The sequence below is a fragment of the Octodon degus genome, unplaced genomic scaffold (assembly GCF_000260255.1).
Source record: "Octodon degus isolate 3935 unplaced genomic scaffold, OctDeg1.0 scaffold00009, whole genome shotgun sequence".
In the NCBI taxonomy this organism is placed as follows: Eukaryota; Metazoa; Chordata; class Mammalia; order Rodentia; family Octodontidae; genus Octodon; species Octodon degus.
The window spans coordinates 24,210,053-24,226,662 of record NW_004524585.1 but is presented as its reverse complement, the minus strand read 5'-3'; the positions used below and the strand labels follow the sequence as shown (position 1 = coordinate 24,226,662).

Sequence of the window (16,610 nt, the reverse complement as noted above, 5' to 3'; positions counted from 1 at the left end):
GAGTTCAATCCCCGGTTCCACCAAAAAAAAAAAAAAAAAAAAAAAAAAAAAAAATCTCTAAATCAGTATGTGAGTAGTTACACTTTCTTTACTATATAGTGACAAAATAGGACCAAGTATCTTAATTGCAGTACTTGGGAGGGATATTTAGCACTGGGTTTAGGTCCATCCTAAAATGTATTTACTGGTGTCCTAAGCTTTCATGATAGTTAAAAAAACTCCAGTAATCAAACAGAGGATATGAAACTATTTTGCCAGACTGCATTGACCCCAGGGTTTCAGAGAGACAAATCAAAAGAGATATCAAGTAGATACTTAAGAACAGGTCTCTGGGGAATTTGCCTTTCGCTTTCATTTCATATACATCTTCACTATCAGTATTCACAGTTCCTATTCTATTTCAGAGCATTTTATGTTGAAATAGAATATTGCATGCATTAATGTATTAGTTTCAATAGTTCCATAAATAAAATTGCCTTTCAGACACACCGTGTGTACAAATTTCCATCTCATTTGAAGTGATAGGTGACACTGGAGCTACTTTTACGTCCTTGGCAATGTCTTAGAACTCAATCCCTTAACTTGAAGGGAGGACTATGCAAATACATGAGCCGCAAGGTGGTAAGGCATGCTCTTTCTGGAAAACTCAATAGCCATCCAGTCAAAAATACCTAACCACAGCAATCAAACGAAAGCATATCATTTGCTATGAGAGTGGGCAGGAGTTTGCTTTTGTTGTTCATTGGCCTGTAACATCTAGGGCTTAGGGAAGTAGTTTGTATTTAAATGACTGTAGAAGAAAAGTGAATAATGGGAAATGAAGAAGAGTATAGATAAATTACTTAAAGCACCCACAATTTTTATGTTTAAGGATATCTGAGCCAGGTATAGTAGTAGCGCCTGTCTCTTGACGTGATGTTCACCAGGCTGAAACACTGAGCTGCTGGAGCCCAGGAGCAGGTGGCCAGCCCAAACACCACAGTGAGTCACTGTTTGGAAAATTTCATAACAGTTCATATAAATTCACTCTTGCTAACTTTATATAATTCCAGCTGGATCCTCATACACCAAAAATCCATTGCTTCAATCTTGTTGCTATTTCATGTTTTGCTTTTCATTCTGAATTCAAAAAATACACTCCTAACAATGTCTTCCTTTATGATGTCACAAGAGTAGTATATGCCATTTTTTCTACCATAAAATCTGTGCATATCTTAAAGGTACTGATGGAATCTTAATTACTTTTCTATGTATAGCATCTTCCACTGAATACACTTTTAATAAAAACACATCATTGCTTATGTGCAGGTTATCTATTTTAAATACAACTATGTGTTACTAGATTTGGACTTTAATCATTTGACTCTTCTAGGAATAAAGATTTTTTTTTACTATAGTTTTTTTCTCATAAGTTTATGCTTAAAAAGGAAATGTTGATTTCATTCATAATCACATCTGTTACTTAAGGCACATTATTTCAGCCAACCTTATATCATACCTTTAGGCTTCTTAGACACAGATGAGACTTAACTGTTCCTTAAATACATTTACCAACTACACATTTCTGTGGTATTTCCCACTAGCCATTTTACATTTCTGTCACAGTTTTTAATTCTAAATTTGTCAGTTCCACCATAGGTTCTTATAACTCTTTAACACCAAAAATGGAGACCAGTAATTTGTTCATAAGCAGTCAAAAACAAGGGCAGAGTTCCATAATTCTGTTGTTCAAGAAAGATGAGTTAAAACAGTAAATATACAAGCAAAACTTGTGATCAAAAGGAAGCTGACCATCTGGAACATGGAATCACATTGATCAGAGGATTTCAGGCAGCTCCCTTTGGTCTGTGCAGTGCACAGTACTGTGCCAAGGACAGAGCGGCCCGTCACTTACCCTCGTACAGCATGGATAAGTCTCAGTGATGGGTAGGCAGTTCGCACTTTCAGTTTATTCTTAAGGATTAGCGCATTAACCCATTCCACGTGCTTCTCTCCTCCTTTGACCATGAAAGCAGGGATCCAAAGGACACTGTCATTCAGCATGGACAGTCTATGCACAAATTTTGCTCTGTCACTCTCATTCCGAAAGCCTCCAAATGCTCTTTGCACAACTGATGGATTCATGGTTATAAAATCTGATTTAGTTCCCACATCTGCAGCAAATTCCACCACAGGAGCTAGATTACACCTGAAGAGGAAAAAACATGAATGGACAGATGAAAAATAAATATGAAACATTCACTCATACATGGTGTGTATGGAAAGGAAGAATGAGGGACAAGTATGTTTTTCACCAAGACAAAAAACAAACAAACAAAAAAGATAAGGGCAGTCTGCCCGGTAACCTACAGTTTCACTAAGTTACTACGCATTAAGGAATACTGTTTTCCAATAAGATACACACTCCCAGGACAGTGTTCATTTTGCCACTTACATCATCCTATGTAAGAATTTTCTTAACATTTATCTTCATAAGACCACATGATGTGAATTCATATTAAGTGAAGTTATGATGGCGAATTCACGAGGGGCCCGTTGCAATGAGAAAGGCAATCTAACCAAAGGCCGCTCTATAACTAAAACACATAGGACTTGATTTCTAACCTGTGTTGCTACTTACACTCGAGACTTTCCAACAACCTCATGTACATGCCTAAATAAATCTGGCTTTTCTACATTCAGGGGACAGTGCAATATCTTACAGCATTTTCCACAAATATATTTATAATGGCTTCTGTGAGACTAAATGATGAAATAAGTGAAATGAAGGTATTCTCGTTAATATGACTTTTTGAGATTTGTAACTAATGCGAAAAAGACTTTACTATCAGATCAAATTTAAAACTTCTTGGTCTTTCTGGCATTCTCAAGGTACCTATGGGCATTGCAAAACCATGTACGACTTTAAGGAACTCATGCATAAAGAGAAATTGGATTTGTGATTTGTAATCTCACCACTGGAACCACAAGGTTCGAAAAGGGCTTTGACTTGATTTTGCTCTCATAACCCAATTCTAATCTTGTCTTATAAGATAATATTGGAAAGTACCTTGAATTCATTTTTAATTAATTAATGATGCTTTGATTTCATAACACTGACCTTAGAATCCTTAGCTTAAAAAAGACACTATGTTTAGCTTGTAAAAATGGCAGATTTTAATCAGGTAATGTATGAAAATTAGATTTTAGCAAATACAATTGCTATCTTGGAAGAAGTCATTTGAATATATTCACTATATACCTTCATGAGAACATATACACACACATATCCCACATGCATATACACATGCAAAAGTGGAGCTTCTATTTATTTTTTTTCTTTTATTAGCTTATCAAGGGAAACAGAGTTCAGCAGGTTTATTATTTCAACACGTTATTAAGTTTGATTTCATTATTAAAGATCTTCACATTCCTTTTGTCTATACATGTTGCCATCTTAAGTAATTCCCAAACAGCTTAAATTTTAATTTAAAAATGTGTCCTACTATTAAGAATACTGCCTTGTTTATCCTTCTTTATCTCTTTTAATTAGTACTTCTTATTGCTTCCTAGATCTCTTGAAACATTTAGCTATAGCAACTAATCTCTTTCATCTCATACTGTTAAACAATTTCTGTTACCTAGGGTGAGCTACTGCAAGAAAAAGAAAAAAAAATCACATGTTCTTGATTCAAGATTTCTCTCTTTTTATATGCATGCATTCACTATCATATAACAGATTATTTGCTTCTACCCTAGATTTAAAACAATAATGAATATTTTTAATTCCCCTCCTGATGATATCAGAAATAGGGCTTCTCTGAAAAACCATTTTCCACAAGCACTCCGCTAAAGTGAACAATCTCTTGGGAGATTCATGCTAAGTGGAGAATGTAACAATTATTAAAGTGGTGAAATGTATATATATATATATATATATCATACAAATATTAAAGCTATTCAAAATCCTAATGAAGCTGATGATACCATGACTTTCAGTACTGTGGAGAAAGGTGTTTCCGGAATGTTATTATTATAGACATATTTCTTCCTTCATGCAAAATGGAAAAGATACTCTTTAACAGAACAATTGGCATATTCCTGCCAGGGCAGATGGCATCCTATGTATCTTTCTGATACAACAAATCCTCAGAAACTGCTTTCAGAGGATTCTTGCTGTTAAAAAGAAATCCTTGTCTTTATAACAGAAAAAAAAAATCAGAAACAAAGCAGCCGAAGAAAGTAAAAATGTATCTTCCACTAAATTATCTTTCTTTTCAGGAAAGAAACTTTACTTATTTTGTACTTTTAGCTACATTTCCTTGTCATTTATTTAGAAGTCTACCTCCATTGTATATTGGACACACGATGATGTACAATTATCTGGGCAAGCATTTTCTAGGAGGAAGTAAAATGTTCGTCAGCTGAAACTGGGTGCTGAAGTTGGGAGCTTTCCACTGGGAATCAAAGAGAAGCTTCTCATATATTTCTGGAGAACAAGGTTGATCCAGGAGGCAAACTAACCATGCAATTAAATAACTCAAAAACTATGAGAGATATTGGACATCAAAGAGTAATCAATTCACATGTAAAGTTTAGTGAATTCAAGCATAGCTCAATCAGACCGCTTGGGGCAAAGGAAGGTAAAGCACTGAAAATCACAAGATGGAAAGACACATCATGAAACATAACCTGCGCGATGTCTAGGATTCCAGTTTGTCATTTTCATGGGAGGTGACGGGTGTATATTTTACTGGAAAGAAAGACTAAAAACACGTTCGCAAGTGGTCAGCGAGTTACTCTGTGGCTAAGCCTCATATTTAGTCCTGTAATTAACTGAACGTCACTTAAGCAAGCCAGAATAACCAAGCGGCTGTGTTGCACTCCCCAAGTTCAGTAAATTTATGAGCTTGAGAGCAAAGCTGGCAGCAAGAGCGTTGACTGAGCAAGAATATAAATGCCTTCTCAAGCACACAATTTGCATCTTTCTTTCAAAAAAATCTTCCCAGAGGTTATAACATTCAAAAGTAACAAGAGTGTGTCTCAAGCACTTATGCAGAGATACTTGATTACACATATTATTCCTAACCTCACAAAATAGAAGACTGGGCAAGGTGTAAGCGACAGATCCTTTGAAAGCCAAAAATGCTGAATCCACAATACTCAAGTTCTATTGCTTTGACTCAAATTAATTTTCATAGTGCTAAACTATTTTTTGACAAATCAAAACCAGGAAAACATACACACAAAATCAGATGTGGTACCAAAATTTCCCGATTACCGCACACAGCTCAGTGATCAGGTCATGAGGACTCTCCATTGTTGACCTGTTGCCTGCAAGCATGGACCCTGGACCCGTGAATTTTCTTCTGTGATCTCACACTGCATTTCATGAATTTTCTTTTTTCTTTTTTCTTTTTTTTTCTTTTTGGTGGAACCAGAGATTGAACTCAGGACCTTGCGCTTGCCAGGGAAGCGCTATTTCCACTGAGTCATCTCCCTGGCCCCATGAATTTTCAGTATGCTTTATAGGCCTAATGAAAAGTATTTTTATTTATTTCAGGGCTGCATAAGACACTAATTTTAAAACTCACAGCAAAGTTATGCTTATTATGCGCATGAATGCTGTAGGAGCAGAGAATTCCACACCCAGGATATGTACCAGATTTGTCAACATTTTCTGTATTTCTCTTCTACATGCCCAATCTAAGTTAATAGGCGTTTTCTCCCTTGTTTACTCAACAGGCCTCTGTTGACAGTTCAGAAAGCAAACACGATCTTTAGGGCTAAGGGTGCTTTTACTAGCTATTGAATTATCCATGTTATCTTATACTATAGGATCTATCTCATCTACAGTATTGCCAGGCTTTACTAATTATATCAAGAAGATATGGCCTATTCCTTTACCATCTATTGCTTGATTCCATGGTGTACTTTATACTTTTGTTCTGGGTAGAGAATTAGCCTTCTAAAATACAGAGGTAAAACAGTGTCTGGTAACTGGAGGTTGTTACATCTTTATAGATTTAACAAGGATTAAATGAAAAAAAAAATGACCTTGGGTAGGACACAGACCACGCCTTCCACTTTGGTTAATATTCAGACAATTTTCAGACACGTAATCACCATGTGTTCTATTCCTTTGGCCAATTCCATTGTACCTTCTCTGCACTAACACTGGAATCACTCATACCCTTCGTCACAAGAGGGACATTTACCAATCAAGGGGGATGTAAGAGAAGTCTCTTCTATCTTCTGCTCCCTGATGAAGTTTATTGATTCTGTCTCCTTCATTTTTGTTTCTCAACTTGAAGAAACAAGGTACAGAAAAAACATCTTAGCTGTCTTTTTTTTTCTTTTGATTACACTCTCAGAATTGCTAGAAGGAACCGGAATATGCAAACTATTACCTTTTCACTTTTCTGATAAGAAGATAACAAACATCAGGCGCATCAGAGACCAATTATTTTTACTTAAGGTCAAGAATAGCTTGACCTTCACTTTTAGCTGAAGAGCTGAAGGCACAGTGATTAGGAGACACATTCCAAAGCATACAATTTATAAAAGAAAAGCATAGTCTAGTTTAGAATGACTTCAGGATGGGAGCTTTAATTGGAGCTGTTTATACATATGTTTTCTTTCAGAATCAGGGGAAACGTCTCTATGTTCATCTCACACACCAACTTGCATGTAGAGGAAAGGATGCTTTATCATTTGCCCATAAAATTTAACCTCAGATGCATTTAACAAGGCCAAGATCACACTGCCATATATTTCACAAAGTTCTAAGCAGGTAGTAAATAAAGGGTGTTAAATACCTGCAACGTTAGCACAACATCTATACCTCAGAACACAGCATCTGTACCTAAGATCTACTGAAGGACACATTTCCAAAATATTATGGAAAATATTAAGTAGGTACTTGATAAGATTTTTCATGTTTGAAGCATAGGGGTAGAAACAGATTCCATTGTGGTAGGCCATTATGTAATAGACAAAGTATAAAAAATAAAGATGAAAAATCATGTAGAAGATTTGCATTTTTAGTGCACATAAAATACAGTGTACACACAAAATACAACACACAAGCTTCATGTTATGATTGCTGTTAAGATAACTGGATATAATCCTTAACTTGATATAAATAAATACAAACAATTCACAATTGTGTGAATAATAGAAGAGAATTTTTTCCACAAACTGAGGTTTGTTTACATTACAGCCATGGGAAGGAGGAACAATGTCATATAATTTCAAGGAAAATCCACAAAACTAGAAGCAACAACAACAAAAAGAGAAGTAATTCAAATCCTTCCAGAGAACAAAACTCAGCATACCCAGAAATACGTTAGATTGTCATTTGTATTCTTTAACCAAATAAAAATGGAACTGTTGCTCTATTTTTCTACAATTATAATTTCAACTGGTTCAATTTGGGGGAAATAGGAAATGGTGGAAGAAGAAAGCCAAGAAATTCATGTACTGTGTTTCCATTTTAGAACATTAATATACACCTAATATTCATTCAAGTGGGGCTGACATTTTGAAGAGCAAAATACACCCAATTTCACATCTGTATTCTGCCATCTCCAGTTATAGCCATCAGGGTACAGTAGTCTGCATCCTAATCTGTGTATCCCTCTAAAATCATAAAGGTTATTAGTTTTTACTTTGCTGGCATATAATTAAAAAATAAAAATATTTGATATTAAAAATTTTATATAAATAAGGCTTTACTGCATCAAAAGCTCTTGAGAATATTAAAAGAAATAAAATTTCCTTTCAAAGTTCCTTTCCCTGTGCTAATAATGCATACCAGATTGTGCTAATTCACTTTACATCATGTTTTTTCTTTCTTTTATGATCTATTGTGATTCTAAATCTTTTGAAATACATGCAGGCAAATTAAAAGGCAAGTCAAATAGGGAGATTATTTTGAGGGATAGCATGACAAAGCCTAAGTTTTCTGTCTGACACAGTAAGCCACTGGTGCTAGAATTTAGGCTTTGTTTCTAAGAAGTTAGGGCCTGAATGGTTGATGGAGACCAACCTGCAACTATCTTTTATCTCATCTTCGTTTGTTTGTTTTGAGACAGGGTCACACTATGCAGTTCAGGCTGGGCTTGAGCTTACTTTGTAGCCCAGGTTGGTCTTGAACTTGCAATGATCCTCCTGCCTCAGCCTCCTGAGTGCTGGGATTGCAGGTGTGTGCCATCATACCCAGCTCTGTCTGAATTTTAAAGAGACCATTTATGCACCCAGTGTGCTTCTACCTGTAATATTGATATAGGAAAATAAACTTTTATCCTTAAATGTATATGGGGTGAGTTTGTGTCCTTTAAAATTAAAGAATGAATTTTGGGAACAACAGAGGTTAAGAACAGAATATATTTATTGGGGAAGGAAAGCTTTTGTCTGAGAGGGTGATAGAAGGGGATTCGAGTGGGCTGACAAGGAATCTGCTTTTTCTAGGGATTTTAATAGAGCAAAATCCACAAAGTGCTATAGGTCTAAGGTGGGAAACATGAGACTCATAAGGTGGGCATGATGTGGAACAAAACTATGGCTAACCAATAAGCTTATAGGTACAATTGCTTAGGTAAAACTGATTAAATCAGGATCAAATGTGGAAGTCAGTCACATATGAATGAATACAGGACAGGGTATTTCTCCAGTAGGAGTTTGGGTTAGAGACTCTTTTTGGCCTTTTGAAGATGATTGGTGCCTGTTTAGAATAGCAATCCTGGATGCACAACACTAGGGAGGTACGTGGCTGCATTCGGTTCATCTTCTCTCTTGAGGCCTGGTCCACAGCAGAGGTTCCTGTCTCTCCAGTTGTAAGGTCTCCCATCTTCTGCACTGGCTCTTGAGGGCCCAGCCCTATCTGACTGCCCCTAACATTTCTAACTCACCTGCCTGCAGCAGCATCATATGGCATTCTCACCTCAAGCCCATGACAGGCATTAGCGCCACATGTTGCCACAGTTCAGAATATGGAGTTCCTGGTAACTGTTCAGGACTACAAAACCATAAGAAATAGAGGCAGCTTTTAAATCCATGCTCTTAAATTTTACAGATTACTTAATCCTTGGAAATGCAGAAAAAGCATCAGAGCAATGGCAACAACAATAATAATACAGAAAATTTGGCCATAAAGTTATACGGGTAGGTATGATTGAAAGGTGGAGTTTTTTTTTCTTTCTCTTATGTGGATTTCTTTATTAAAAATGTACAAGTCATAAAGGTTACCACTGGAATAAACATATTCCAAATATTTAGTACTGGAATGAAAGTAGTTTTGAAAAGAATAATAAAATGAAAGAATTCTCTCAAACCAACAGGAGACTACAAGAAGCACAGTGTTATTTTAAAAAAAAATTCAAACATACTGTCATATAATACACAAATATATTCTTTGATACAATGTAATGGATGATAGAAAGCCCTAAAATTCGTTATTCTTGCTTTTCAGCTAAGGATAAAAGAAAAAGGCCCAATTTTTTATGCTAAATTACTAAAGCCAGCCAACAGAGGCAAGCCTAGACAATAGGAAAGAATCATTATAGTAAGAGTGTTTCTTCGTAAATTCACATTTTTAAATTAAACTCAAAATTCAAATTTAGCAGTTTTGTCCTTGGAGTCTACTTAATTTTGAGTGCAGTTACTGTTAGAAGTTGGCATTTAGTTTTCAACAAAGTATAAAAATAATAGCAGACAAGGTGACAAGAACTGGAAGAGTAAATGAAAAAACAACAACAACAATAACAACAACAACAACAACAACAAGACATCCTCCAGACAAGGTTTCACAAATATTAAGCAGCAAAGTCAAGCAGCCTCCATTTATCAATGCAGGACTGTAATCAAGGGGGGCTTTAACTGCTGCTGTCCAGCTGGGATTTGACATCTTTATAAAGGACAACCAACTCCGAAATGGCAACAGCATGAAGGTCCCATTAGTATACAAAGCCAACTTGTCCCATCACCATTGCATGTTCATTGTGTAAGACACATAGCAAGTGCTCACTAATTACTTCGTGGGAATCAACAGGTTGAACTTTAGTTTCTACTTTGTGTTTGTTTTTGAGCCGAGGTCTTGCTGCATAGTACTGGCTGCCTTGAATTCACTGCATAGCACAGGCTGGCATCAAACTCATGGAGTTTCTCCTGACTCAGCCTCAATGCTGGGATTCTAGGCATGTGCCACCACATCTCATTAATATCTTTAACTTTATTTTTTATTTTGTTGTAGTACCAGGGCTTGAACTCAGGACCCTGAGCATGCCAGGCAAGTGGTTATTCTACTGAGCTATCTCCCCAGTCCAATATCTTTAACTTTAAAGAGTTAAAGTCAGTATTATCCGGAGAATTAATATATTTCAACTTAATATTATTTTGTCCATGTTTGCTCTATACAACATCAAATTTTTAAGATCTTCCGAATTCAACTTGACTTCCTTTGACATTCATTTTCTCCTCTGGAATTTCAGCGATGTGCGTGTCTCCTGTTTCTATTCTTATCTCTTGGGGTTTCTCGTCCCCATACCCAGAAAACAGCTATGATTAAATTAGAAGAAATTATTTGTTGGAAAGCTGAGTGGGAAAAAAAAAAAAACCTGAAAATCTCTCAGCCCACTGACAATCTGGCAGGTACCTAACAAGGTCTTTCCTGCCAGTCCCTGCTGGGGCACTGCTCAACCTTCCCATGTGAACCTGTTTCTCGCTGTGTAAGGCAACAGCTAGGGATATCTGGCTAGACTACTTCTGTATTCCCAGGGAAAGAAGAACGAATCTGTCTGTTTCGTTTTCATTTGTAGTGAACAACTCGGCTCCCTTCCACATTCATGCATTCTACTCAAACATCCAGAGTGCTCAGTCAAATGTCAAACAGTCATAAAGACCAATAAATGCTCAGTTAATCACATCAAATATTTTGTTTTGTTTTGATAGTTTTGAGATAGTCTCACTACGTAGTTCAGGCTGGCCTTGAGCTCACTCTGGAAGCCAGGCTGGTCTCAAACTCGTAGTAATCCTCCTGCCTCAGCCTTTCAAGATGGGATGGCAGGCATGGGCCACCATGCCTGGGTACCTCTTATTAATTTTTGCTAGCATTATCTAGAGTTCTGGCATAGGAGAATCCTTCTTCTCTTCAATCCACAGGTTGCCTCTTAAAGGAACTCATTACAGTGCCCTTTCCTTTAGGTGGTTAGGGACATCTGCATTCCAGCCTGCCCTGTTTGGTGAGCTCTAGCTGCTGAACTTCCAAAGTCCCTCTAAGTCAGCAGGGTCAAGTTGGAAACCACTATCTCTGTACTGTTTTCTCTTACATAAACCAATTCCTTTTTTATTTCCTAATACTATGCCACATCACCCCTGCTGTTATCAACACAAAAATATCTAAGGGACCTCTTACACTTCCCCCTTTCTTTCTTATTTCCCTTATTTATAAGCTCTGCCTCATCAACCCATTTCATACCATCTAAATATGATCCCTTTTACTTAATCTGATTGCCTCTTACTCAGTTTGACCTGTTTTACTAAATTTTAATTATACATTACCAAGGTTTTTGGTACAGCTTTACCAGGCTTTACACTGTCTAATCATATGCTTCTCTGGTCAGTCATTCATTTTTGTAGCTTGCGATCACTATTGTCCAAAAGCCTTTGAGTAAATGAAATCTAAAATCTTGTCTTTTAGAATCTACCTCAGTTGCCTTTGAAAATCTTAGATCCCTAAGATCTAGCATTCCTTGGATGGATTCTCTGGCCCTTCAAAGCAGAGTGGCAAAGCATTATCAATTGTATTCCTGTTTTTTTTTTTTTTTAACAAGAACTATTTTATCTTTATTGAGGCAATGGTGACCCCACATGTATTTATCTCTGTCATGGAATTCATCACATTGGGTAATAATTATATGATTATGTCGGTTTTCTCCACTCTCGGGTAGTCTCCTTAGTCCACTCTAATTTCTCATCTTGGCTCCACTGTCTACCAGTTGAATGCACAATAAATACTAGTAATATGGTCAGGAAAATATTGTTAAAATTAGAAGAAATAAAGTTGAAAATACAATCTCATGACCAGCCATATGTTTTTCACATAGCATACACAATTTCTTTCAAAGAGTAAACTAAAAGATATTGCCATAAATAAAACTAATGAATCTGAAATATATTTTCTGCAAAATGTCCCAAAGAGGCTATCTTCATTTTATCATAATATTTGTAAAGGAATTAAAAAATGTCAACTATCCTCTATAAAATTTACACACACACACACACACACACACATGCACACATATATTATATAAAATTGTAAGATATATGCACACACACATATATATGTATTATACACACACACACACACACACACACACACAATATGTAGATGTATATAGTAGGTACTTCCTTTTTTTGTGGCCAGTTCAGCCCACCCTGGGGGGAGAGCTGGTGTGGCATGTGGAGCTGGGAATTAACTGTGGTCCCTGCATGCTTGCCTAAGCAGGCGCTTTAGACCACTGAGCTACCTCATTGGCCTAGTAGGTACTTTCCTTTTAGGTACTTCCTTTCCTTTTGAGACAGGATCTCCCTACATAGTTCAGACTTGCTTCAAATTCACTATGCAGCCCAGGCTGGCCTCAAACACATGACAGTCTTTTTGCCTCAGCCTCCCAAGTGCTGGGATTTTAGTCATGCACCACCATGCCTAGCTACAGTAGATACTCTTTCCAAGGATGCAGTCAATTTCATTTTGAATTTTTTTAAATGAAGTCTGTACAGACCATGTATGGGCATTTTATTGTGATTATATCCTAAGTAATATAGCACAACTATTAACATGAAGCTAATATTATACTGTACAGTACAATTTATATGGAGATGATTTTAAAGCATGTGGAAGGCATGAGTACAGATTGTATGCAAAACTATTTTCTACAAATCACTTGAGCAACCTTAGATTTTAGCATTCATGAGAAGTCTCAGAAAAAACACCATATGCCCACTATGCACAAATACCCACACAGACAGACAAACACACACACGAAGTATAAACATTTAATCTTCATCTCTGCACTCAGAGCTAATTTCTTTATTTCACATACTTGAAAAAGCACACGCTAAGGTGCACACAGAGGGTTTGCGATTACCTTGAGGTGTGTGGTTAACATGTGCGACAGTGGAAGTTAAAAGCCAGTATAATTCCTGATTACACCCTCAAACTACTTTCACTGTTGGAACAAATAAATCCACAGTTTTTTAAAATGCACACACTTCTACAAGTCTTGACCTATTAAGTGTTCATGAACAACGTTAAAATTTTGTCATTTTGCTGTATAAATGGTCAAAATAACTTGAATGTGATGTAGTATTTTCCCCATTTATCACAGTTTCTTAAAAACCAATACACAATTGTTTTGTTTTTTCAAAAGTGAACTGGGACATATATACAGAAGGAAGACTAATATTTATTCATATCATTAGAAACATCATGTTTCTTAGAATTACATATAATATTAATGTCAAGTATATCCACTAAATCTTTAACTTGTAATTAAAAAAAGAGCTCTTTTTTATTTTTAGAGCTGGTATAAGATAGAATTGCGGTGCTTGTTGAGAATTTGCTGTTCATTTTCTTGGGTAAAACTTCATTGTTGGGGAATTTAACGGATTGGGGAACCAAGCAAGAATTCTCAGGATGCGCAGGGGCATTCTTGCCGTAATCATCAGGGAAATTCAGTACGCCACTGACCTGTGGCTGGAGAGCAGTTACTACTGCTTCATAGGAAGCACTGATTCAGCATGGAGTTTATATCCTTAAAAATGATACTGTGCATGAAGAAGAAGAAAATTATCTTCAAGAATATGATTGCTGTACTTTAATCAACCGTCCTAGAGAACAAAGGCGGGAAAAGCACAGTTTTTTCTTTATGGTCCATGGTGTTAATACATGATGTGGAAAGGAATTAATACACTATGGAATCACTGCAGAACTCGCAGGAAACATCCCTGACGTTTGCATCCTTCCGGGATGGCAGCCTCGTACTTGTCGCAGCAACTCTGCTTTCATATTTAGTTGTCTTATTCAAGAAATATTTTAAACCTTTAATCACTGTTTCGATTGATCATTTTCAAGAATACTTTCCTACAATTTTTGCAATCTTACTTCTTTACAATTTCAATTTCTACTTTTTGAAATTTTAACCCGAGGTTCACAATACACTTTCTTTCTCAGGTAGGTACGTAGAAGTTATTTAACACTGAGTCTTTTCAAAATATATGTAAATGTTCAGAAGATTTAGGCACCCTTACATCAACCAAGCACTTAGGAAATTATTTAACCTGATTGCAGAAAAACTGCTTCTGATGCCACCAGACAGAACAGGGCAACTTCACACTCATGAAATAGGAGGCTTGCTCTCAATCTACTCGAAACTCTCAGACTTTGACTTGTTTGAAAAGTCCTGATCCCTATGACTTCTGTTCTCACCTGATTCACTATACAACCCTATGAATTCACTGCCACAATTTTTTTCAGAATTCATTCCCTCTTCTCTGTTCCTAATGATACTTTCTCAGCTATCGCATTATCATATACATTGGACCTACTACCACAGTAATATCCTAATTAACTTTAGCACAATTAGCTAGATTGACTGGTATATCATGAATTATTTTGACCTCACTGATGAGCAATTTTGAAAGAATGAAAAAGAATATAATGTTTTATAATGGAAAATGAGAGTATCCCTTTCATATAACTTGATGAAAATTTGTTTCAGTCCTCTGTGTGTGTTTTTACTACGTATTTTCGATAAAAATACATTGAAAGACATTGCTTTATAAGTTTCTAATTATAAAAAAATCCTACTTTACCTTACCACTTCTCTGTTTCAGAGAGTCAATTTTATGCTGTTAAAGCGCAGGTTTGGTTTTGTTGCTATCTTTTTTTTTTAATTTTTATTTATTTGAGAGAGAGAGAGAGACAGAGAGACAGAGAGAGAGACAGAGAGAGAGAGTGTGTGTGGTGTGTGTGGCCAGCTCAGCCCACCAGGGGGCGGGGCTGGCATGTGGTGCTGGGGGATCAAACCGCAGTCCCTAATGCTTTGCTAAGCTTGTTCTAAGTAGGTGCTTTAGACCACTGAGCCATCTCTCCAGCCCTTTGTTGCTATCTTAACCAGTGACAGAAGTTAGGAGTCTTAATGTGGACTCCCTTGAGTTAATCCCAGTCTTTTCAAAATATTTATTCTGTACGTTCCATTGGCCATAATAGATGCAAGAGACATTAGACTACTTCACGTCCATTTTTAGCTACATTCTGTGTTTATGGTGGTGTCTTTGCCTGGAATGACCTGAAATACTCTAGCCCTCAACTTGAAAGGAGCATATCTGATTTGCAAATTGAGAACTACTATTTATTGCTGCACATTACATGACTTCTTAGGTGGAACTAATTGCTTCCATTGCTGTGGTTTAAAGTACTTAAATCTGTATTCTACTACATATCAAACTCTGACAAGTGTCGATACCTATCCATGCTTGATGTCTTTGACAAATTAGCAGTGCTAAGCACAACAATAACATGGCTTATCCTGTGTATTCTGTATGTGTGCAGGTGTGGAGAAATTGCTCCAGCGGCGTTTGATCTCTCAATTTTTTAGGACTACTGCTGATGCTGCAAAGGGCTGCGGAGGCAGACATTATCATAGCACTCCAAAGTGGACAATTTCACCTGTGACATCCACAATTACACAGGGGCTTGTGATGACTAAAGCCAAATAAACAGAACTGCCACTTGGATGTGGACCCTGAGCTGTCCTTTTGGGAGCTGGGTACTGAATCTCATTCTCAGTATAATCGCTTCAGTTGTTTTGATTTTAATATGTTGGTTCCATTAGAAATGTTAAAGATATTTCATCATAAAGGTGTTGGAAGATTATGTGTTTCAGGAGAGGAGTTAAGGAAAAAGTATAATGTACTGCAAAATGTGTATCACACTGATAATTGCTTTTTAACTGTCCCTAAAATTGTACTAAGTAAAAATGGACCAAAATTGGACTGGGGTAGACTTTACTAGTGGAGTGCTTGGTTACCATGCAGAAGGCCTTGGGTGTGAAGCCGTCTCTGCAATTAACTAGTTAATTAATTCAATAGACCAGAATTGAAAGAAAAATCTTTGAAACTGGAATTAATTATGTGTAAATGAGAAATGCGATCTGCTGCACTGTTATACTCCTTTCAGGTAACCAGAGTTTGCTGCAAGCAGATCCGTGATTTTCCAAAACAGGGTAGAGACAGAAAATTCTAAGGCTGATATGTATGTATGTCATTCTGATTTTTAGAAGTATGCCCAAATCTAATCGATTCTCAAGAAGAGTTGGCACTTAGAAATAAGTACAAAAAGATTTCATAACATTTAGATATCTACCAATAGTTATGCTGACCCCTCCTCTGTATTCTTTTTTTTTTTTACCAATACAGCAAATTCTTTATTGAAAAAACACAAAAACCCTTAAAGGAAAAACCAGGTCCAAGACAAGGATTCAAGATGAAAACTTTTTGGGAGAATTTCTAAGAAGAACAGGGAGAGAGAGAGAGAGAGAGAGAGAGAGAGAGAGAGAGAGAGAGAGAGA

The 16,610-nt window shown here is 36.6% G+C and overlaps 1 protein-coding gene across 1 annotated transcript in view; it reads right to left on the bottom strand.

The window, feature by feature from the left end:
* The window catches only part of St8sia4 (ST8 alpha-N-acetyl-neuraminide alpha-2,8-sialyltransferase 4), a 92,847-nt gene that overhangs the window by 46,292 nt on the left and 29,945 nt on the right, over positions 1 to 16,610 (bottom strand). The window contains exon 4 of the mRNA XM_004625419.2: positions 1,895 to 2,188. Coding sequence (XP_004625476.1) covers positions 1,895 to 2,188 — 294 coding nt within the window. The remainder of the gene's footprint in view (positions 1 to 1,894; positions 2,189 to 16,610) is intronic.